The following is a 25427-nucleotide window of genomic DNA, read 5'->3' on the forward strand; positions in this document are numbered from 1 at the left end:
GGCCAGGCTGGTCTCAAACTCCTGGCTTTATGTGATCCACCCGCTGCGGCCTCCCAAAGTGCTGAGATTACAGGCATGAGCCACCACACCTGGCCTAAAAATTTTTTAAAAACGAAAGTATGTGTGTGTATTAGTCTGCTCAGGCTTCCGTAACAAAATACCACAGACTGAGTACTGGGAAGGTAGATTCTCTCTGAGCAGCCTCGCTTCCTGGCTTCTAGGTGGCTGCCACCTCAGTGTGCACTCACGTGTTCTTGTCGTGTGCAGGTAGAGAAAAACAGCAAGCTCTCTTATTAGGAGACACTGATCCTCTCCCTGTGATTTCATTTAACCTTAATTACTTCCTTAGAAGTCCCAAGAACAGCCACACAAGGGGTTAGGGCTTCAACATATGAATTTGAGGGAGGGGGTACTCATTCAATCCATAACATAAAAAGGGGTAAATACACACACAAACACACACACACACACACACACACGATGGAATACCATGCAATTATGCATAATTATGCATAACATAAGAGACAGGACAAAACCAAACTTTGTTCTGTACTCACAAAGTCACTACAACACAGAATATTTTATCTCTGGTCACCAAAATATGTAGGGATTCTGCCTCCCACCTCCATACGCCAACCAGTCAATCAATTCTGACCCTATCTACCTAGAGAGAGTCTGTCAGATCCCACAGATTGATGGCTCAGCCCCACAAGATTGCCCTGCATTGCAGATGCCAATCACAGGTCTCACATTGGGACCTGTACTTCTGACTAACTGGCTATGAATCAGGGTTCCATGACCCCCTCCTTGGTTTGATTTGCTAGAGCAGCTCACAGAAATCAAGGAAACACCTTACTTACATTTACCTGCTTATTATAAAAGGTATCTCAAAGGATATAGGCAAACATCCAGATGGAAGAGATGCATGGTGCTGGGTATGCATAAGGTCATGTTTTTGAACATGATGTAAATGAAATCATACAGGGGTATGCTCTTGGCACCTGGCTTCGTTTGCCCAACACTGTGTCTGAGATTCATCCAACACACACTTTTATTTGTTTATGTATCTATTTAGAGATGGAGTCTCCCTCTGTCGCCCAGGCTGGAGTGGAGTAGTGTGATCTCCGCTCACTGCAACCTCTGCCTCCCGGATTCAAGTGATTCTCCTGCCTCACCCTCCCAAGTAGCTGGGATTACAGGCTCCTGCCACCACTATGGCTAATTTTTGTATTTTTAGTAGAAACGGCATTTCACCATGCTAGCCAGGCTGGTTTTGAACTAATCTGCCTGCCTCGGCCTCCCAAAGTGCCGGGATTACAGGTGTGAGCCACCATGCCCAGCCCAACACACACTTTTAAATAGAACTTTATTAAACATGTTTGCCTGCATCTTCTTTTTTTCACCTTAACAAAGTATAAGCCCCCGTTCAAGTCAGCACTTACAGGCCTCCCTCATTTTTCTGTTACCTCCTTATCATTCCATAATGTTATATATGTTCCAGAATTTATTTCCTTTTTTATCTCTTAGTGGATATTTATCTGGTCTCCAGTATTTCATAGACATGAATTGAAGAAACTGTGTTTTTAACATTAATCAATAATAACAAATTATCTTCCCTGAAAGTTGTAGGGATTTATATTTTCACCAGCATATGACACTATCCAGTTTACCACATACTCATCTGAGAGTTCTAAATTTTTATTTTACTAATGAATTTGTTTTTAAAATAAGTAATGCATAGAGATGGTCTATTAAAAATTACAAGAGTATATGATGAAAGTAGCCTCCCTTTTACTCATCTCCCAGTGCTACAGTTCTCTTCCCAGAGACAACTTCTTCGTATCTTTCTAAGATATTTTATGCATATATAAATATATATATGTGTGCAACCTAGAATTGCTTTTTTACTAAATAGTATATAGTATGGTTACAACATAATTTAATGAGTTCCTTATTCACATATACCATGTGGTTTTCAGTCTCTTACTATGACTAGTCTATAATGAAAATCCTGTACGATAAATTATTAAAAATGGAATTATTAAAGAATACATATATATATATTTTTAAATAAACATTTTATTGAAATATATAGAAAAGTATACATAAGTGCACAGATCTATAAATTTTAGCAGAGTAATCATACCCATGCAATTACACTCAGATCAAGAAACAAATATCACCAACATCCAAAATGTACCCTCCCGCCCTTTTATTAGTTACTAACCCAGTTCACCTAAAGGCAACCACTATTGTAATTTCCAATACCACAGATTAATTCTGTCTTGTTTTCAACTTTATATTGTATTTTTTAACAGATATCCCTTCACAGAAATTGTATAATTTTCTACTTCTGCTTACAGTATATATATTGAAAATGCTTTTTTCTAACACCTTCACCAACCCAAGGGGTTATTAAATTTTTTTATCTTTGCCAGTTAGGTGAAAAATATTTTTATTTCATATTTTTCTTATAATGAATGAAGTTCAGCATCTTTTCACATATTCAAGAGCCATTTGTATCTTTATTTCTATCAATAGTCCTTGTCCTTTCTTATTTTCTAATTGATTTATAAATATGCTGTAGTATATATTAAAGAATCCTTTGTGATAATATATTTATTGTTTTTCTTAAAATTTTATCATGCTTTTATTTTTCACCTATGTCTTAAGAATAAAATTGTTTTTTCTCCTAACTAGTGTGGTTGAGTGCCTTTCTCGGTGTTTTTGATTATTTCCATTTTCTCTTCCACATATTGCTTCTTGAAATCCTTTGTTTTCTCTTAGATTATCTTCTGTTATCTAGAAGTTCTTTTTAAATTAGCAATAGTATCTCTTTGTACTGTTATATTACAAAAAGTTCACCACCTTTGTCACTAGTCTTTTTAAATGTTATGGTGTCTTTCTTATTTTGTAACAGCTTTATTAAGATGTAATTCACATACCATATTAGACCCATTTGAAATGTACAATTTAATGGCTTTAGCATATTCTCAAGAGTTGTGCAACCATCACTGCAACCGTTTAAGAATGTAGTCATCATCACAAAAAGAAACCCAGTACTCACTGTCTGTCACTCTTAGTCGTTCATTATCACCCAGTTCCAAGCAACGACTAATCTATTTTATGTATTCATTGATTTGCCTATTCTGGACATTTCATATAAATGGGGTCATATAATATGTGGTCATGTGTGACTGGCTTCTTTGACTTAGCATAATGTTTTCAGGATTCATCCATGTTGTAATATACATCAGTACTTTATTCCTTTTAATTGCTAAATAATATTCTGTTGCATGTATAGTCCAAATTTTGTTTATCCAGTCATGATTTGATGGACATTTGGGTGGTTTCCACCTTTTGGCTATTATGAATAATATTGCTGTGAACACTGATGTACAAGTTTCTGTTTGGATTTTTTTTGTTTTTGTTGTACTTGAAATATAGCTAGAAATGAATTGCTGGGTCAAAGGAGAACTTTATGTCCAGCCTTTTAAGGGAATGCCAGATTGTTTTCCAAAGCAGCTGTACCATTCCACATTCCCATCAGAAATGTATGAGAATTCTAATTTGTCTACATCTTCAACAATACTTGTTATTCTTGGATTGTTATAACCATCTTAGTATGTATAAAATGTTAACTTATTGTGGGTTTTTTTTTTTTACCATCTTAACCATTTTTTTTTTAATTGTGGTAAAAACGTGTCACATAAAATTTGCCATCTTAACCATTTTTAAGGTATGGTTTGGTAGAGTTATGTATATTTGCATTGTTGTGAAACACATCTCCAGAACTTTTTCTTCTTGCAAAACTGAAACTCTATACCCATTAAACAGCTCCCTTCTTTCCCTTCCCTCCTAGCACCATTCTGCTTTGTCTCTGTGAATTTGACTACTTTAGATAACTCATTAAATGAAATTATACAATGAATGACTGCTTATTTCTCCTAACATAATGTCTTCAGGGTTCATCAATATTGTAATATGTGGCAAGATTTCTTTCCTTTTTAAGGCTGTATAATATTCCATTGTATATATTTACCATATTTTATTCATTCATTTGTCTCTCAGTGGACATTTGGCTTGCTTCCCTCTCTTGGCTATTGTGACTAATGTTGCCATGAACATGTGCATGCATCTCATAATGATTCTGCTATATATTTTTCTGATGGCTAATGATATTGAACATCTTTTCATGAGCTTATTGGCCATCTGTATATCTTCCTTGGAGAAATACCTATTCGGATCCTTTTCCTGTTTGTCAGCTGGGTTGTCTTTTTATTATTAAAGTTTAAGAGTTTTTTTATTGTTACATCTTTGTCAAATATATGTCTTATACAGGGAGGTAAACTCTTAACTGTATTTTTTTTTCAAGTAGCCAATTATCTAGTACCGTTTATTGAATAATCCATCTTTCTTATTTATTTATTTATTTGAGACAGGATCTCCCTCTGTCACCCAGGCTGGAGTGCAGTAGCATGATCTTAGATCACTGCAACCTCCGCCACCCAGCTCAAGTAATCCCCCTGCCTCAGCCTCCTGAGTATCTGAGACCACAGACGCATGTCACAACATCTGGCTGGTGTGTGTGTGTGTGTGTGTGTGTGTGTGTGTGTGTGTGTGTGTGTGTAAAGATGGGGTTTCTCCATGTTGCCCAGGCTGTTCTCAAACTACTGAGCTCAAAAACAGTTGACCTGCCTCAGCCTCCCAAAGTGTTGGGATTATAGGCGTGAGCCACTGTGCCTGGCCTGAATAATCCATCTGTTTTCCTCTTTTGACAAGTATTTATTGAGCAAATATGTTGGGTGAGACCCTGAGAAAATAAGGATAAAATGACGCAGAGCAAACATCTGTGTACAAAGACACAGATGTATAAATAAGTGGTTTAAATGAAGGCTTATGCAAATCATTTTGGAACAGTTGGAAAAGAAGTACCACTGTCTACCTAGACTTCAGGGAAGAAAGATAATAGGAGAGTGGGAAGTCAGGGTTTTCGTGATAAAAGAGTGAGGCAGTGTGCTGAGGTAGGAAATTTAAACGTTGAAAACTACTTGCAAGTGTAAAATATTTATTTCACTATTTACTCAAATTGTATTTAATATAAATATTCTATAGTAAATGAACAGGTATTCTCTTCTGTGATGAAATATATGATGCTTATTTCTTGGTGCCTTTTACATTTCCTACTCTGTGTGTTAATCAATTTAGGCTGCTGTTAATATAAAAAAATGCCTGACTAGGTATGGTGGCTCATGCCTGTGGCAGGATCCCACTGAGGCAGACGGATCACGAGGTCAAGAGATGGAGACCATCCTGGCCAACATGGTGAAACCCCGTCTTTACTAAATATACAAAAATCAGCTGGGCATGGTGCCATGTGCCCGTAGTCCCCACTACTCAGGAGGCTGAGGCAGGGAATCACTGAAAAACTGTTCTTGTGTCAGTTTGCTGAGAATGATGATTTCCAGATTCATCCATCTCCCTACAAAGGACACAAACTCATTGTTTTTGATGGCTGCATAGCATTCGATGGTGCATATGTGCCACATTTTCCTTGTCCGGTCTATCATCTATGGGCATTTGGGTTGGTTCCAGGTCTTTGCTATTGTAAACAGAGCTACAGTGAACATACGTGTACATGTGTCTTTATAATAGAATGATTTATAATCCTTTGGATATATACCCAGTAATGGGATTGCTGGGTCAAATGGAATTTCTATTTCTAGGTCCTTGAGGAATCACCACACTGTCTTCCACAGTGGTTGAACAAATTTACACTCCCACCAACAGTGTAAGAGTGTTCCTATTTCTCCACATCCTCTCCAGTGTCTGTTGTCCCCAGATTTTTTAATGATTGCCATTCTAACTGGTGTGAGATGGTATCTCATTGTGGTTTTGATTTACATTTCTCTAATGACCAGTGATGATGAGCATTTTTTCATATGTTTGTTGGCTTCATATATATCTTCTTTTGAAAAGTGTCTGTTCATGTCCTTCGCCCACTTTTGAGTGGGTTTGTTATTTTCTTTTAAATCTGTTTTAGTTCTTTATAGATTCTGGATATTAGACCTTTGTCAGATGGGTAGATTGCAAATTTTTTTTCCCATTCTGTTGGTTGCCAGTTCACTCTAAAGATTGTTTCTTTTGCTGTGCAGAAGCTCTGGAGTTTAATTAGGTCACATTTGTCTATTTTGGCTTTTGTTGCCAGTGCTTTTGGTGTTTTAGTCATGAAGTCCTTGCCTATGTCTACGTCCTGAATGGTATTGCCTAGGTTCTCTTCTAGGGTTTTTATGGTGTTAGGTCTTATGTTTAAGTCTTTAATCCATGTGGAGTTAAATTTAGTGTAAGGTGTCAGGAAGGGGTCCCGTTTCTGCTTTCTGCACGTGGCTAGTCAGTTATCCCAACACCATTTATTAAACAGGGAATCCTTTACCCATTGCTTGTTTTTGTCAGGTTTGTTGAAGATCAGATGGCTGTAGATGTGTGGCGTTTCCTCTGAGGCCTCTGTTGTGTTCCATTGGTCTGTATCTCTATTTTGGTACCAGTACCATGCTATTTTGATTACTGTAGCCTTGTAGTATAGTTTGAAGACAGGTAGCTTGATGCCTCCAGCTTTGTTGTTTTTTCTTAGAATTGTCTTGACTATGCAGGCTCTCTTTTGGTTCCATATGAAATTTAAGGTGGTCTTTTCTAATTCCGTGAAGAGGGTTATAGGTAGCTTGATGGGGATAGCGTTGAATCTACAAATTACTTTAGGCAGTATGACCATTTTCACAATTGTCTGCTTTATTATTAAAGAGATCACTTCACCAAAAGTGGTAGAAATATGGTTATATTTCAGAACTCATGTTATTTAGATAAAGATTGTTCAGATATTTTAACTTCTTTTGCTGACTATAGAATAAATGTATCATTAAGTTATTTTTGTGTATTTATTGTAGAGTCATCAATTGTTTTACAGTTATGCCCTCTATAATATTTATCAAGGGTACCCAAAATCTTTATCCCAGAATTACATAAATGGAAAAAGTCTAGTTTGAGATATAAAGTTCTGAATGTTTTATTTGTTGTTCTTAGTATACATTTTAGTTGGTTCTCATTTGGCACCCCCCTGTCAGAATCTAAGTCATCCTTGGAATTTAGTTAAGTAATTGGAAAATAGAACCAACAGGTTCTATTATAGGTATGGCATGATATAATCATAATTAATCTCACCTATATAGTTCACAAAATGGTAGCATCTTGACAATTTAATAAAGGCCTTGAAGTATTAGTATAAAGTGAACTACAGAACTTTAATTTACCCAGATCTACAGAAATTGAATTGGTTTCTGCTTGTGATTATGAATCAATAGAGTATATTAATGGATCTTAGGTAGAAAATTAGAGCTCACTTTAAATATAAACTTATAATAGTGATAATTGCCTGTTCTTTATTTTTCCACAGTTCTTAGTGGTCTGTGTTCTAATGACTGTCCTCGTAAGATAACAGTAAGTAAACTTAACTCTGTTATAAATGTGTCTGAAAATTCGCTGCATAAGTAGACACACACAAAATAATTGTTATATATTATAATCAAAACATTATTACTATTTGGCAGTGATTAAAGAATCCTTCATTACTCAAGAAAACTCCTGAAAATAAAGTACCTTTCCTAAAAAATGTCTTACCTGAAGAGTCACCTTTATGAAGCATTTTTGATATCTTTAGAAGAAAGACTACCCCTCCAATTATTTTAAGACATTTTGGCATTTATAATATTTCATTATACTTGTTTAGATTAGATGCCTCTCCCCGCAAGGCTGTAACCCCTGAGGTCAAGAACCATAGCATCCTGTATAGCTGATATAGGTCACAGAACCAAGCATATAGTAGGCAGTTAATGACTTTTTTGTGTGTAGTCTTAATATTGACCTGTTGTCTAATATAATGTTTCAGTGAAATAACAAATGTGAAAATAATTAGGCTTAGTTTTTGACAAAACCAATTCATGTAAACTATAATAAGAATATTGTATTATATTTCAAAGCATGCAAGTGTTTGTGTGTGTGTATAGGGAACTGTTTGGGGTCTTTGTGGTAAACCTTGTTTCATGAGAAATTAGCCCCTATTTAAAGATAAGGAAACTGTGACTCAGAGAAGTTAAATTATCAAAAATCGTGGAGCTATTAAGTAGTGGAACTGCAATACAAACTAGGTGTTCTGATTATGATCTCATATTCTTACAGTGTCATTGAACATTAAATTGACAATATTTTATGTATAGTGGGAAACTTCCCATATTTAAGAAGTGTGGAAACAGACCCTGACATAGGGTTATAATATAGACTCAAACTGGGGGCAACCCCTCTGAAGCAATGAAGAACACAGCAATGGCAGAAGGAGAAGATGCATGGTGAGCTCTGGAGCTAGGATGATCCTTCATATGTGGCCTGAATTGAGCCAGAGGGGCCAGGCCTTTGAACTCTTGCATCAGTCACACATCACATCCAGACAGGCCACCAGAAAGGTGTTAACATTTATATGAAGCAGCTCCCTTTGGCTAAGAACAATCTCCAGCCAACACAAACCAGCTCAGGGAATAAGTGTGTAGGTCCCGAAGAGAAGACCTGAATGAGGCACCACTACTGTCACAGCAGCATGCATGTGAATGTTTTGGTCCAACCCATATACTTTTATGCCACTGTAAAACTGTGAATGGGATTCATCAGCCTAAAGATTAACTTGGTTATTCAGGTATTGTCTATCCACTTTGTGAAACATTCAGACCTATGTTCTTCCCTCTAACTAACCATATCTCCATTCTGTGGCTCTTTCATTACATGGTCAGGCAAAGAACTTTAAAAAGTTGTGGTTGAAACCACTCATTTTACTTAGAAGTTCTAGATGAAAGTTTGATAGTAAGGGCTGTATAGCCAAAGCAGATAACACTTCTAAGATCCATAAGGCTTCCTGTCACCTTATCTTAAAATATTAAGCCACTTCTATCTTAGAGTGAACAGAATCATTTCGAAAATCACGTAAGTAAAGTCCAACATGCAGAGCTGCCTTTACAATGATTACCTTTACCACCCAGCACCTTTGGGCTTTTGTGCAGATAGTACATCTGCCTCCCATTCATTCATTTTGACTTTCTTTGAATTAAGATCCTGTTGAGCTACCCTTCATATATATCATTTTCCTTCTCTATGATATTTTACTGATATCATAGATCACGATTTTACTGCCATGTAAACAGATGCACAGTGTACTCATCCAGTATCACAACTGTCAAATATGTATGCCCACTTGTGTAATTATTTACTTCTTGAAAAAGTGGTTCTTCATATTCCTTTGACATCAGATCAAAGTAGAAAGTGTTATATTGAGTGAGCCCCAGAGTGAGACTGAGAGAGAAAATGTACATCCCATATAGTATTCTTTACCACTTGAGTTAATTCATTTGAATAGCTCTTCTGCTGGTTGTGTGTTCTCTCTGGTGCAGGCAGACTACCAGGTATATAGAAAGAGGAAACAGTTACTCAGCTCATGAACTGATCCCACCCATATTCCTTCATCTCCATTTTGAAAACTTCAGAGTGTTTCATTCATATACAGTTGTAGCTATTCATTCCCATGGCCATAACCTGGACCTTATCTACCAGAATGGTTTCACTTCTGAAACCCCAATTTAATTTATCCAACTCTGATCACACCCTATTTTCCAGCCCTTCCACTCTGTTACTCTAATTATACCTGTTCCACTTTAAAACCATTAGTCTCTTGACCTGTATCAGCTCACCATTGTCTTTGCCCACCTCCTTATTTAGTTACCATACATCAACATTACTTCTGCTAGTCCCTTAACTCCTATAAAGCACTGAGTTTCCACTGTACCTGTCTGGGAAAATTTCAACCCTGGGTTAGTCCAGCTATCTCTTATTTCCTCCTATGCCTAGAATACGGGGCATTTCTGAAGAAAAACCTATAACTCTGTGTCTTGGCACTACCCCAGTGTATTAGTCTATTCTCATGCTGCTATGAAGAAATACCCAAGACTGGGAAATTTATAAAGAAAAAAGGTTTAATTACTCACAGTTCTGCATGGCTGGGGAGGATTCAGGAAACTTTTACAATCATGGCGGAAGGCACCTCTTCACAGAGCAGCAGGAGAGAGAATGAGCACCAGCAGGAGAAATGCCAGGTGCTTATAAAACCATCAGATCTCCTGAGAACTCACTCACTATCAGGAAAACACCATGGGGGAAACCGCTCTCATGTTTCAGTTACCCCCCACCGGGTCCCTCCCGTGACGTGGGGATTATGGGAATTACAATTCAAGATGAGATTTGGGTGGGGACACAGCCAAACCGTATCACCCTAATTCATGGCAACCTCAAATGAGCATTTTTTATTGTATCACAGTCTTATATGGAATCCCAGTCCTTTTTTTTCTTCCATTTCTTTTTTCTGGCTTCTTTCAAGATTTTCTCTTTGTTTTTTATTTTTTGCAGTTAGAATACAATATGCTTGGGTATAGTTTTTTTTTTTTAGTATTTATCCTCCTTGGTGTTCTCTGAGCTTCCTGGTTCTGTGGCTTGAGGTCTGTAATGAATTTTGAAAATTGCTCAATCATCATTACTTCAAATATTCAATTTCCTTTCTCTCTTTCTTCTTCTTGTATTCCTACTAAATGTATTTACAACTTTGGCATCTTCAAGCTTAACTGATTCTTTCTTAGGTCTAGTCTACCAATGAGTCCATCAAGGCATTCTTCATTATTACAGTATTTTTTATTTCTATTTCCTTTTGATTGTTAGTTTCCATCTCTCTGCTTACATTAACCATCTGTTCTTGCATGTTGTCTGCTTTTTTCCATTAGCACCCTTAGCATGTTAATCATAGTCATTTTAAGTCCCTGGTCTGATAATTCCAAAAATGTCTGCTATATATGAGTCTTGTTTTGATACTTGCTTTGTCTCTTCAGGTGTTTTGTTTTGTTTTGTTTTGTTTTGTTTTGTCTTTTGCCTTTCAGCATGCCCTGTCATTTTTTATTGAAAGCTGGATACAATGTGTTAAGTGAAGGTAACTGAGGTAGACAGACCTTTACTGTGGAATTTTAAGGTTTATCTGACTAGGAATTCGGCTGTATTTACTGTTTGCAGTAGCTGTTGTGTCAGAGGCAAATATTTCCTTTAGTGTCCTTGTTTTTGTCTCCTCTGGGGTGTTGGTTTCCCAACAGACTCCTTCTTAAATAAAAGATGATGCTTGTAATGCTTTGGGCTTTAGTTCCCTGTTATACAGGAGCCCAGTTGATGAAGTTCTGGGATAGGAAAAATGTTCTGTCATCCTGTCATTAGGGCTTACTCTTTTAGTGAGCTTGTGTCCCTGGGCTATGACCTTCACAAGTGCTTCTCAGCTTCTCTGTCTTCTTAGGTGAGACAGGAAGATGAGAAGGAGCTGGAGTTGAATATTTCCCTTTTCCCAGGTCATTTAGGTTTTTGTTAAACCCAAGTCAATTAAGCTCCAGTAAAAGTTTTCTTTGAAGGCAGGTTGTTAGGGAGAACAGAGAGCTGTGGGCATATTTCAGAACGGTTACTTTCTCATGCTGCTGCTGGAAACATGAAGGTATTTTTCTCCAGTCTTCACAGTGAGAATCTAGTGGAATTCCTGGAAGTCAAACTCACAAAAGTGTAAGTGTGAGGATTCCCCCTGTCCCAAACCCTTGGAGTTTTGAACACTCAGGCTAGTCTACACTGAGCCTCCAACAGTTTTTCTGTTAAGTCTTCCTACCTGTATTGGCTCCATCTTTGATCTTCTCCTCTTGGGCTTCTGCTCCTTGTAAGCTGTGTCTCTCTTTCCACCTGTCTGTCTCTCCAGTTTGCAGTGTAGTGGTTTGTCCTGTGACCTTGGTTCTCTGAATGATCTAAGAAAAGTTGTTGATTTTCTGTTTCTTTGCTTTTTTCTTGTTATGAGAACTAGAGTGACAATGTTAAAGAACTTTACATGTCGGACTGGAAACTGAAAACTCTTCTTGCATTTATTAGTTTTGCTTTAAGGTTTTTTTGTCCATTTTCATAGCTTTTATCAGTGTATCTTCCTGTGTGTCATGTATTGCTCTTTATCTTGTAATTTTTTAGCTTTTTAAAAATTTGTAAACATCTAGAAAAATATGAATTAGTATAATAAAACTCCTTGGCTGGGCATGGTGGTTTATGCTTGTAATTCCAGCACTTTGGGAGGCTGAAGCAGGAGGATCACTTGAGCCCAGGAGTTTGAGACCAGCCTGGGCAACATGGTGAAAGCCCATCTCTACAAAAAATAGAAAAATTGCCTGGGTGTTGTGGCGTGCACCTGTACCGCAGCTACTCAGAAGGCTGAGGTGGGAGAATCACCTGAGCCCTGGGAGGTTGAAGCTGCAATGAGCCATGATCATGCCAGCGCATTCCAGCCTAGGTAACAGAATGAAACTGTCCAAAAAAAAAAAAAACCAAGAACAAATAAATACATAAAATTGTTGTGCCCATACCAACTTTGGCAATATCAGTATATGCCCAATTTTATTTCATCCACACTGCCACCTACTACCCATCCCACCCCCTCCTCTATCTAGAGATTTTAAGGCTAATTCATCACCTCTAAATACTTCAGTGTGTTGTAAATACACCTTTTACTTGTCATACCAGAAGTTCTCTTTCTTCATAAGAACTATGTAATACCCTTTCTACTCTCGCAATTTCCAGTTGTCAGTAGTTAACCTTCCCTCCTACTTCAGAAAAAAAAATAATGCATAAAATGCAAATCTCTTCAGCTAGCTACATAACTTTGGAGAAGTTATTTTACTTCTGTTAAGCCTCATTCTCTATGTCTGCAAAACTAACCTGTGTAAGCTTCCTATCGCTGCTGTAACAAATTAACGTAAACTTAGTGGCTTAACACAACACAGATGTATTCTTTTACAGTACTGGAGGTAGGAAGCCTGAACTATGTTTCGCTGAGCTAAAATCGAGTTGTCAGCAAGCCTACATTCCTTTTTGGAGGTTTTGGGGAGAATCCATATCCTTACCTTTTCCAGCTTCTTAAGGCTGCATATATGCTTTGGCTCATGGCTCTTTCCTCCATACCCAAAACCAGCAGTGTTGCATCTTCAAATCACTGACACTAACCCATCCTGCCTTCTTCTTTCTCTTAGGGGGAGCCTTGTGATTACATTTGCCCTGTCTGGATATTCCAAGATAATCTCCCCATCTTGAGATCTTTAATTACATCTGCCAAGTCCTTTTTTGCAGTATATTCAGCAGGTTCCAGAAATTAGGACATGGAGATCTTTGGAGTACCCTTATTCAGCCTATCAAACTACTTTCTAAGGTTATTGTTAAAATTAGAAGAATTAACGTAGATAAATCACGATAGGCCCTGATACACAATAAACACTCAAGAAGTATAGCTGCTGTTATTTGTCAATGTTATTGTTTATACCCCTTCCTCTATAACATCACTGTATTGGTATGGATAGTAAGTTACAAATATTTTGAGAAATACGGTGTTCCCTTTGTCTTTCAGGTAGGACTAAAGGTATACTAGACTTCTTGACTTTTTTTCTTACTGTGTAAATCTTTTTAAACATCACAAATTTATTAAATATGGATATGGTAAGTATCACTATTATTAGTGAGTGCTACCATAAATCTCTGGTTAATCAAAAGAGTATATTCCTGTTTTCTGATTATTTTTTCTTTAAATATCCAACTAATTTTTGAAATCTTTTATTCTCAGTATAAGGTATATTCTGACCTTTCACTATGTCAGTGGGGATAATGGCTTTTTTCTCTGTGATTTGGTAATTCTTTTCACCAAAGCCTGATGACTTTTTCCACTTGTAGATTATGAATCTAGAAACAGGCAGATAAGTACATTTCCCCTTGAAGAGCAGACAGGTTTAAAAGTAGTCTTTGGGCCGAACATGGTGGCTCACGCCTGTAATCCAGCACTTTGGGAGGCTGAGGAGGGCAGATCACAAGGTCAGGAGTTCAAGACCAGCCTGGCCAACATGGTAAAACCCTGTCTCTACTAAAAATACAAAAATTAGTGGGGCATGGTGGCGCATGCCTGTAATCTGAGCTACTTAGGAGGGTAAGGCAAGAGAATGGCTTGAACTGGGACCCAGGAGGCAGAAGTTGCAGTGAGCTGAGATGGCGCCCCTACACTCCAGCCTGGGCTACAGAGGGATACTCCACTTCCAAAACAAAAAAGTAGCCTTTACCTCCCTTATATACAAAAAGAGTCTGCTCACATTCCTTTGAAAGAGCTCCATGGGGGCAGAAACAGTATCTTATTTTCTTGCAAGTATATCTCAGAACCTAGCAGAGGGACTGGTGCTTAATAATTTGTCATCTGACCTCTGCAGCACTAAACATAATCCCTTCCTCCACACCCATCCTCATTGCTTTTTCTCTTGACTGAAAATCAGGGTGCCAGCTGTGCTGTGGGTCACACCTGCCTCTTCTTGAGGAACCTTATTGGCCTTGTTCCACTTTTTATTTGGCCTATGTATCCAGCCTCCACTTGTCTGCTGGTTTCTTTCCTTTAGCAATTAAGGATGCCTAAGTCTCTTGTCTATACATGTATACGTATGTACCTTCTGAAACCCACATCCCCTCCTGCTACTACCCATCTCTGTTTTCTTTTCTCAGCCAAACTCCTTGAGTCGTCTGCATTTGGATCTCTGGAATTCCTCACCTTAGTATCCTTCATGCCACTGCAGCTGCATGTGATACTCCTGACACTTCTAGGAACACCCCCATTTCTCGGCTGCCTTCAGGCTCTTTCTTTCCAGCTCTCCTCCTACCTGTGTGGTCATTCTTGCAGGTTCCTTTATGAATAAACTTCACTTCTGCCTATCTTTTAAATGTCGATGATTTTCAGTTTCCATCCTTGATTCTCTTCTCACTATATATACAGTAGTCCCCTCTTATCCACAGAGATGCATTCCAAGACCCCCAGTGGATGCCTGCAACCTTGGATAGTACCGAACCTTATGCACCTTGTTTTTCCTACGAGTACATACCTATGATAAAGCTTAATTCAGAAATTAGGCACAGTAAAAGATTAACAATAACCGATAATAAAATAGAACAATTATAACAGTATACTGTAATAAAGATTATGTGTATATTTCTCTCTCAAAATACATTATGATATTGTATAATGAGAAACTGAAACCACAGAACATGAAACTGCACATGAGCAGGGACTACTGGAAGCTCTCTTAAGTGATCTCAGCCACTCTCCTGAACATCAGACTTTATATCTGAGTGCCTTACAAGGAAGGACCTCTAAAACTGAAATCTTCCCCACACCTCAAAACCCAGTCCTCTTCCCATGTTCCCTAGCTCAGTTACTTTTTCCTTTCCCTTGTCCCCCAGTTTACTAGATTATCATTCTTTCCCCACAAATGTCCCTTCTGTCTGTCCTAATTCTTTATTTCAGGCCTTTTTTTTTNTTTGCCTGACTGCTGCATCTAAGCTATCCTTCAAAAGGATGCCACTACAGTGATCTTTCTAAAACACAAACCTTCAGTGGCTCCCCTTTGCCCTTTAGAGATAACCTAAATCTAGCTTCCTGAGATAGAGCCCAGGTTTACCCCTTCAGCCTTATCTCTTGCAGTTTTTCCTTTTGCCTTCCCACAACTCTATAATCAGCTCCCTGAACCACTATGTTCTGTCACCTCTGTCACCTCCTGCTCCCATATCTGCCTCTATACCAACGTCTCCTCTTCTCCACCTTCTCCTAGTTTGCTCTGTGTGACCTTCAGGTTGGCTCTCAGACAATATTTCCTCCAAGAAAGCATTCCCTGGCTCCCCTTTGACATGGAATTGAATCCACTTTCTGTGGTTTCGTAGCTCCCTATGCCTAGTCCTACTACTGTTGCTTTCTCTAGAATTCGGTTTGCTTTTTAATGAGCCTTCATTGATAAATTTTCCATGGCATCTCTCACCACAATAGCATATTCACTGTTAAGTATGAATACTTGCAAAATAAATTACAAGCTATTTACAATAGAAATGCATTCTGGAAAAGCTCTGATACAAAGGAAAAACATTCCCTATTAATGTTTACAGAAATACCTCCTAAGAAAGGGTCTCAGGCTTTTACCTGTTCTATTTAGGAACATTCTGACAAAGTACAGGCCAAGTACATTTATCTTTGGGTCAGACGCCATGGCTCACACCTGTAATCCCAGCATGCTGGGAAGCTGAGGCAGAAGACTGCTTGAGCCCAGGAGTTCAAGACTAGTCTGACTAGCTTGGGCAACATAGTGAGATCCAGTCTCTACATAATAAAAATGTTTTACATTAGCTGCATGTGGTGGCACATGCCTGTAATCCCAGCTACTCAGCAGGCTGAGGTGGGAGAATTGCCTGAGCACAGGTCAAGGCTGCAGTGAGCTGTGATCGTGCCACTGGGCTCTGGCCTGGGCAACACAGTGAGACCTTGTCTCAAAAACAAAACAAGAAAACCGTCTTCACTTTGGTGAAGTGAATGATCTGACTCAGTTTTGCCATGCTTTAAAGTATGGCAGGCATTGCTTCAACCACTGTTGATTATAACAGACATGTATTTGACATTCCTTAAAATATTATTCGCTCCTTAATTCTATTTGCCTTTCTTTTGTCACACCTGACAGTGGTAATATCATGCTTCCTGTACCAAAGATTTTAAAAAATGATGATCTGGGTATTTTCTGCATTTAATATGCCATTTTACAGTTCTTTATTTACCTTGGTCAGAGGGAAAATACCATGCAGTTTTCATAGGAAAATAACCAAAATTAAAGGAAATGGTGTTTTATTTAATGTCTTAAAGAAATGAGTAAAAAATAATATAAAAAATTCACTATTAAACTAAATTGGGCAGTACAGCTAGTGTTAACGAAGATAGGAACAAATGCCAGTGAGTGTTCACTTAAAACAGGATTTTAAACAATTACCTTTGAGAAAAATTAAGTCTATTCTATAAGCCAGCTATTTTTCTGATATTTTATAATAATGAATATATATCATATAATACCTAATTATTGATTATACCTAATACAATATGTTTTATATGTTTTTTCATTTTTATTTCATCATCCTGAGCCAGTGATTTAGCATATATTTGCACTCCATTGTAGGTGCCCAAGACCTTGAAACAAACCCTAAGGTAACCAAGTAATTGACACTAACATAGAAACCACCAAGATTTGGCCAGGCTGCTAAAAAAGTCTCTAGAGAAAATAGAAGTATTCCAGCCCCAATTTTATGTGTCAGTACGCATACAAGAGATCAGGTTAGTTAGAAAGTATCTATATAATATAACACCTAAACTGCATTACATCAATGTGACACATGCTAGAATGAGAAAAACAGAACCAATGATAGTCCTTTTTTACTGATGGTATGAAAAATTGAAGCTTCACTAATGTGTCTAAATTTAACTTCCCTGAATTCTTTCAAACAAGTATCAGATGTGACATTTAAAAGGAAGCCCTAATATAACCCAAGTATGTAAAAGGTATAAAAAATACAGCAATACTCCTTGTTCCTTTATTGTATAGAAGAAACACAAAGTAAAAAGTATTTCAAATCTCTTGACATTTTCTATGAGCATGACTATTTGTAGTATATTTTGTACTAAACAGTCATATGGACTATTTTAGAAGAAAAAATGAAGTTGAATGCTATGACATATGGGATAAGAAACCAAAAGACTTCTAGGCCCAGCTCTCAGTTGTATCATTTCAGTTGGGCAAGGAAATTGGGAATTGAATTGTTCATTATATAGATGGTATAAAAGAGCAATTCTCAAACTTCTTGGTCGATGAACCCCAAAGAGCTTTTCTTGATGGGAAATACATCTACTGACATTATTTGAAATTAAAACTGAAATAATTTTAAATGATATTAATTTTGTTCGTTTGTTTGTTTTATGAAATGGAGTCTCACTCTGTTGCCCAGGCTGGAGTGGAGTGGCACAATCTCAGCTCACTGCAAACTCCGCCCCCCAGGTTCAAGTGATTCTCCTGCCTCAGCCTTCTAAATAGCTGGGATTACAGGTGCCTGCCATTACACCCTGCTAATTTTTGTATTTTTTTAGTAGAGACGGGGTTTCAGCCTCTTGGCCAGGCTGGTCTTGAACTCCTGACCTTGTGATCCACCTGCCTTCACCTCCCAAAGTGCTGGGATTACAGGGGTGAACCACCACACCTGCACGATATTAATTTGTTTTTGAAAGATAACTCAGTATCTTAACATAACCTATTTTATTTAAAAAATTATATTTTTCATATTTAAATATTAGGGAAAAGAGAGATGTTGCTTTATGTTATTACAAATCTCTTTAATGCTTAGCATAATAGAAGATAGTAGCATATTCTCCTATCTCCTTTTACATTCAGATTTTTGTGGTATGTTGCCTTGGTTGAAATAGATGAAAAAAATTCAGCTTCACATAACTATGTAGTAGAAAAGGGAGTGTTTTAATATCCTGTTCAGATAATCGATATATACCAAAAAGTCATCAAGTGACAGTGTCTTAAGGTTCATTGCAATGTGGATTTTGCAACTTTATCGATGAGTTTTTCCTACTTTGTTATGGTATGCATGGTATTTATTTATTAAAACATTGTTTAATTTCCACATATTTTCTTCTGTTGTTGATTTCTAATTAATTCTGTTGCAATCAGAGAATATCATTTGTACAATTTCAATACTTTTATATCGACTAAAGCTTGTTTTATGGTCTAGCATACCATAAAACATAAAGCTTGTTTTATGTTCTCAAGGTCCCTCCTGCAGAACATTCCACATGTATTTGAGAAGAATATGTACTCTGCTAGAGTTGGATGCAGTGTTCTCTACAAGTCTGTTAGGTCTAGTTGGTTTACAGTGTTGTTCACATCTTCTCTTTTCCTGCTGATCTTCTATCTATTTCTTCTATCCATTATTAAAATTGGCATACCGAAGTTTTCAACTATTGTTGAATTATCTGTTTCTCCCTCAAATTCTTAATGTACTTTGGGGGTCTGTTGGTTAGGTGCAATATAATTATAATTGTTATGTCTTCTTGATGGATTGGGCCTTTTATCATTATACAATGTCCTTTTTTGTGTCTAAAAACAATTTGTGTTAAAGTGTATTTTGTCTGATATCTGTTTAGCCATTCCAGTTCTCATTTGGTTTCTTTTCCCATGGTATACTTTTCCATGCTTTTACCTTCAGCCTATCTGTTGTCTATGAATTTAATGTGTGTCTTCTGTAGATGGCACATAGTTGGTTATATTGTTCTGTCCATTTGGTTAATCTTTGCCTTTTTGATAGGAGCATTTAACTCATTTATAGTTAATGAAATTAGTGATAAAACAGATTATGCCTGTCATTGTTTTGTTTTCAATATGTCATGTTTTCTTGGTTGCTCAATTCCACCATTACTGCATCCTTTAATGTTATCTGTTGTCTAGGATATCATTTTAATTCTTTTGTTGTTTATTTCGCTCTATTTTGATTTATTTATTTTGAGATAGAGTCTCAACTCTGTTGCCCAGGCTGGAGTGCAGTGGCATGATATGGGCTTACTGCAATCTCTACCTCCTGGGCTCAGGGGATTCTCCTGCTTCAGCCTCCCAAGTTGCTGGGACTACAGATGTGTATCACCACACCAGCTAATTTTTGTATTTTTGACAGAGATGGGGTTTTGCCATGTTGGGCAGCCTGGCCTTGAACTCCTGAACTCAGGTGATCCTCCTACCTCAACCTCCCAAAGTGCTTAGATTGCAGGCATGAGCCACCCTGCCCAGCCTCACCCTATTTTTAAAAAGTTATTTTGTTAGTAGTTGCTCTCAGGATTACAATTAACATCTTAATTTAGAAACAATCTAGTTAATATTAATTCCAACTTAATTTCAGTAGTTTATAAAAACTTTGCTCTAACATATCTCAGTTTATTCACTCCTCAGTTTATACTATTATTGTCATACAAATTACATCTTCAAGCAATACAAGACCAATAAGATGGTTTTATAATTATTGTTTCAAACAATAGCCTTTTATATCAGGTAGGAGAAAAGAGCTACAAACAAAAATGTATTTATACCTGCAGTTCCCTTACAGTACCTTTTTTTTTCCAACGGCATCTTCGCAGAATACTTACAGTTACCTTTACTAGTACTCTTTATTTGTGTGGATTCAGTTTACTATCTAATGTTCTTTCAGATGAGCCAGAATTCCCTTTAATATTTCCTACAAGTCAGGTGTGCTAATAACAAGTTCTTTCTGGTTTTATCTGGCTGTATGTTAATTTCTGCTTCATTTTTGAAGGATATTTTTGCTGGATTTTAAGACTTCTTGGCTGAAAGTCTTTTTCTTTTAACACTTTGAATTTATCAGCCTACTGCCTTCTAGCCTCCTGGGTTTCTGATGAGAATTGAGCTGTTAATCCTACTGAGGATTCCTTGTCCATGATGAATTGCTTGTCTCTTGCTGTTTTCAACTTTCACTCTTTGGCTTTCAAAATGTTAACTATGATACGATAGGTAGGATTTGACTTGACATATCATGGTGTGGAGCTCTTTGAGTTTACCCTACTTGGTGCTCATTGACCTTTGGGGGTGTACAGTTAATGTTGTTCATTAAATTTAGGTAGTTTCAGCTGTTATTGTGATGTTCCCATCCCGGTGTCCATGTGTTCTCATTGTTCAATACCCACTTATGAGTGAGAACATGCGGTGTTTGGTTTTCTATTCTTGTGTCAGTCTGCTGAGAATGATGGTTTCCAGATTCATCTATGTCCCTACAAAGGACATGAACTCATCCTTTTTTATGGCTGCATAGTATTTTTATGGCCGCATGGTGTATATGTTCCACATTTTCTTTGTCCAGTCTATCACCAGTGGGCACTTGGGTTGGTTCCAGGTCTTTGCTATTGTAAACAGTGCCACAGTGAACATACGTGTGCATGTGTCTTTATAATAGAATGATTTATAATCCTTTGGGTATATACCCAGTAATGGGATTGCTGGGTCAAGTGGTATCTCTATTTCTAGATCCTTGAGGAATCACCACACTGTCCTCCACAATGGTTGAACTAATTTACACTCCCACCAACAGTGTAAAAGTATTCCTATTTCTTCACATCCTGCCTGGCATCTGTTGTCTCCAGATTTTTTAATGATCACCATTCTGACTGGTGTGAGATGATATCTCACTGTGGTTTTAATTTACATTTCTCTAATGACCAGTGATGATGAGCATTTTTTCATATGTTTGTTGGCCTCATCAATGTCTTCTTTTGAAAAGTGTCTGTTCACTATTTTTCATTTAAGAAAAATCTGATGGATTGACAGTGCCTCAGTTACAATGGTGAGGTCTATCTCTAACTTGTTTCCTTTTTCTGGAACATTCCTCAAGCCTTGAATAAAATTATATATTCCTTCTCTTTAGAAATCAAGGCTAATAAAATAGAACGTAAAGAAACTTGATTGCAATGGACGTCCTAAGAAAAGATGACAAAATGCTTAAGAAATGCTTTAAATTCTTTTGAATGTTTTTCACAGCATCAAAATCCTACTGATCTTCCCAGTAAAGTACAGAAAAGTTAATAATGACATTTAGATAGGCTACTGAGGCTCTGAAAATGATTTTTCTCCAGGATGATAAGCAGTAATATAATTTTATCAATATCACAATTGCCTGACTGATACTTTAAGATCTTTAGAAGTCCATATGCTTCCAATGGCTATGAGAAAATAGGTTGCTATAAGCATGAAATTATTCATGAGACATTACTGATTTATTAAATGATTCATGACGAAATCACACAAATATGCAAAATAAACTTAAGAAATATTTTTATGTGTTAAGATTAATATTATGCTTTGTACTACACACTACTTTCATGAGAGAATTAGTGAACTGTTATATCTACATTTTTTTTTTTAAGACGAAATCTTGCTCTGTCACCTAGGCTGGAGTGCAGTGATGCAATCTTGGCTCTCTGCAACCTCCGCCTCCTGGGCTCCTGCCTCAGCCTCCAGAATAGCTGGGACTACAGGTGCATGACACCACACCCGACTAATTTTTTGCATTTATAGTAGAGATGGGGTTACGCTGTGTTAGCCAGGATGGTGTTGATCTCCTGAACTCATGATCTGCCCGCCTCAGCCACCCAAAGTGCTGGGATTACAGGTGTGAGCCACCGGCCTATATCTACATTCTTATTTTGCAGATTGGCAAAGAAAAGCAGTGTTCTCTCTCCCACCTGTATTCAGTTAAAAAAATTAGTTCATCATGTGTCTGATACGAATCCTAAAGCTGAAGCTTACCCATCATCATGGGCCAGTCGTTCTGATTTTTGAACACAGGGTCTAGAAAGCCTGATCCAGTTCCTCTATATAGTTATTCTCAAGGCGTGTTCAGTGGGGAGAAATGCCAGATATAGGTGATGGAGGGTTGGAGGCAGCAAACCACCTTGCCATGTATGTAGCTAGGCAACAGTCCTGCATGATCTGCACATGTACCCCAGAACCTAAAGTACAAGAAATAATAATAATAATATATTCCTTAAATGTGCAGGAGCTTAAATGTGGTAGAACTAATCATCAGTATTTTTTATTCTATTGTAATTATTATAGATGGATTTTACTTGTGTTGATATTTTAGTGGGAAAATGTAAGTCATATCCAATCCCTCGCTGAAGGGAAAAAGCAATACTATATTCAACAGAATATTTGATTCTAGAAATACCCAGTTAAAATAATGAACTATATAAATTCAACTATTAAATCATTTAAAGTCTTGATAATTTTCTACTAATCAGGTTTTCTTTTTGTTTATTATTAACACTAACATCCTAATAAACGAGAGGTTTTCTTTTGATGTGCTACCTGTTAATGAAAGGGGTGTCTAGGAAACTGTCATCTATATAAGAATTTTTTGCTTTGAAAGAGTTTTGCCTGAAACTTCCAGTCATTCTCTTACTTTCAAAGCCTTAACTATTTTTTGTTTCTATTGCAGCCCTTTGGAGTGAATCAACCTGGACCTTATATCATGTATACAACTGTAGATGCAAATGGGTATCTGAAAAATGGATCAGGTAAGACCAGATACAATGTCCATAATGTATAAAAGCTTCCTCAGTCAATATATTGGCAAGGTAAACTGGTGGAAGAAACTGTTTTCATACTACTTAATAAAATCTTCATTTTCATTATGCTTAGTCTTTCCCTAGACTTACACTGGTAAATTATATAAGGTTCTCATGACAAAGAAATGTTAGGCTTCAATTCTTCATATATCCCTATTATGATGGAGCCAACTCATTATCCTAATTTTTTAGTTGAAGTACTAGAGAGATTAGGTGAAATTACTTGTGTTGTCTTGGTCAGAGAGTGAAGTAGCAAATTAGTTAATTAAGTTCATCTTAGAGGAGGTAAAAATTAAAAATCCAATTAATACTATAATATAAACTACTCCTAGTTTTTTTATATGTAGAATAGAAGCTGGAATTTATAGAGAGGTTTTTTTGATATATTATTATAAAGAAAAATGTAGTTATACATTTAAATAAGTAATAAAGGAAATTACAATTAAGATAAAAAAGAAATAAGATTGAGCAGAGGATGTCTAGTTTTAACAGATGGCTGACTGACTGAGGTTAGATCCAAATTACAATAAATACAACTGTGATAATTTCAGTTACCTAGATAAGAAAAGGAATCTTAATATGCTTCTTTTAGATGCCTAGAGTTTTGGCTTTGAAGAAGTATAAGCAGAGCTGCTGTCACTCCTCTATTTTTTTGGCCAAAAAAAAATTAAGAACTCATTATATGGCCATTGCCACGTTATGTAATGGCCTTACCTAAATCAAATATACCAGAATGAGTTTACCTTTTTAGCTAGTTGCACACATTTAAGAGTCTCAATTGCACTGCTGCTTCAGCACAGAAACATTCCGTAAAATAAAATTTGTTTAAAAAGATTCAAGGAGAAATTGACAAATACAACTATGGTTTAATATACCACCACCAGTTGCAGCAGTTCAAGATAAATAAGGATATAGATAATTTGAACAAATTACTTCTTTATGTTTTTAATTCATGTACATATTAAACCTTTACAAAAAAAGTTCTGGGAACCGCTGGTTTTATCAGTTAATTCTTTTAGACTTTTAAGATGCAGATGATTTCAGTGCTAGGTAAGATATTCTGGAATACAGGACAACAAGATGAAGTTACTTATTGCATTTCATGAACCTAGTATAACTCAGGCAGAGGTAGCATACTCAAAACCAAAAACTAAATTCACTGGTGGAATATCAATAAAAATCCTATCTAAAAACTAACAAATTTATCTGTATTTTTAAAGAATGGCTTACTTAACATAATCAAGTAGATGATTAAGGAATGCACTGATGCTTTAAAATGGGAAAATCTCTTGTTATAGCAATACATCAATATTTAAAATACTTTTTCTTTTTTTCATATAATAATACATTGTGTACATCTTTCCATGTCTGTTTATACAGATACTACTGATTTATTTGGGGCTATCTTACATAGATGCAATAACTACTCTAGCCAATCCTCTATTTTTTGTTTTACTAGAAAACAACAATACAACAGTAAACATCTATTTGCATATATTTTTGTACAGTTAAATGAATAATTCAGGCCAGGTGCTCACACCTGTAATCCCAACACTTTGGGAGGGCAAGGCAGGTGGTTCACCTGAGGTCAGGAGTTCAAGACCAGCCTGGCCAACATGATGAAGCCCCATTTCTACTAAAAATACAAAAGCTGGGCATGGCGGCAGGCACCTGTAATTCCAGCTACTCAGGAGGCTGAGGCACGAGAATGGCATGGACCTGGGAGGTAGAGGTTGCACTGATTTGAGATCATGCCACTGCACTCTAGCCTTGGTGGCAGAGTGAGACTCTGTCTCAAAAAATAAAAAAAGTAAAGTGTAATTCTCACTTCATGGAAAAATATATGAAAGGATATACATTAAATCAACATTTATCTTGAGGGACACAATTTCAAGAGATTCACTTTCTACTCTGTACATTTCTGTAACTGTTGACTAGTTTTCAGTTCTTTTTAATTTTTTAAAAAAGATAAAGTTGGGCCGGGCACAGTGGCTCATACCTGTAATCCCAGCTCTTTGGGAGGGTAAGGTGGGTAGATCACCGGAGTTCAGGAGTTTGAGACCAGCCTGGCCAAAATGGTGAAACCCTGTCTCTATTTAAAATATTTAAAAAATCACCTGGGTGTGGTGGTACATGCCTGTAGTCCCAGCTACTCAGGAGGCTGAGACAGGAGACTCACTTGAACTGAGAGGCAGAGGTCGCAGTGAGCTGAGATCATGCCATTGCACTCCAGTCTGGTGACAAGAGCAAAACTCTATCTCAAAAAAAA

General features: G+C 37.0%; 1 protein-coding gene across 1 annotated transcript in view; it reads left to right on the plus strand.

Moving 5' to 3' along the window:
- Positions 1-25427, plus strand: part of ITFG1 (integrin alpha FG-GAP repeat containing 1) — a gene marked incomplete at its 5' end in the record, with an annotated part of 101875 nt that overhangs the window by 18156 nt on the left and 58292 nt on the right. The window contains 2 exons of the mRNA XM_017517890.2: positions 7448-7491; positions 23029-23107. Coding sequence (XP_017373379.2) covers positions 7448-7491; positions 23029-23107 — 123 coding nt within the window. The remainder of the gene's footprint in view (positions 1-7447; positions 7492-23028; positions 23108-25427) is intronic.

This window comes from Cebus imitator, unplaced genomic scaffold, assembly GCF_001604975.1.
Source record: "Cebus imitator isolate Cc_AM_T3 unplaced genomic scaffold, Cebus_imitator-1.0 Scaffold652, whole genome shotgun sequence".
NCBI lineage: Eukaryota > Metazoa > Chordata > Mammalia > Primates > Cebidae > Cebus > Cebus imitator.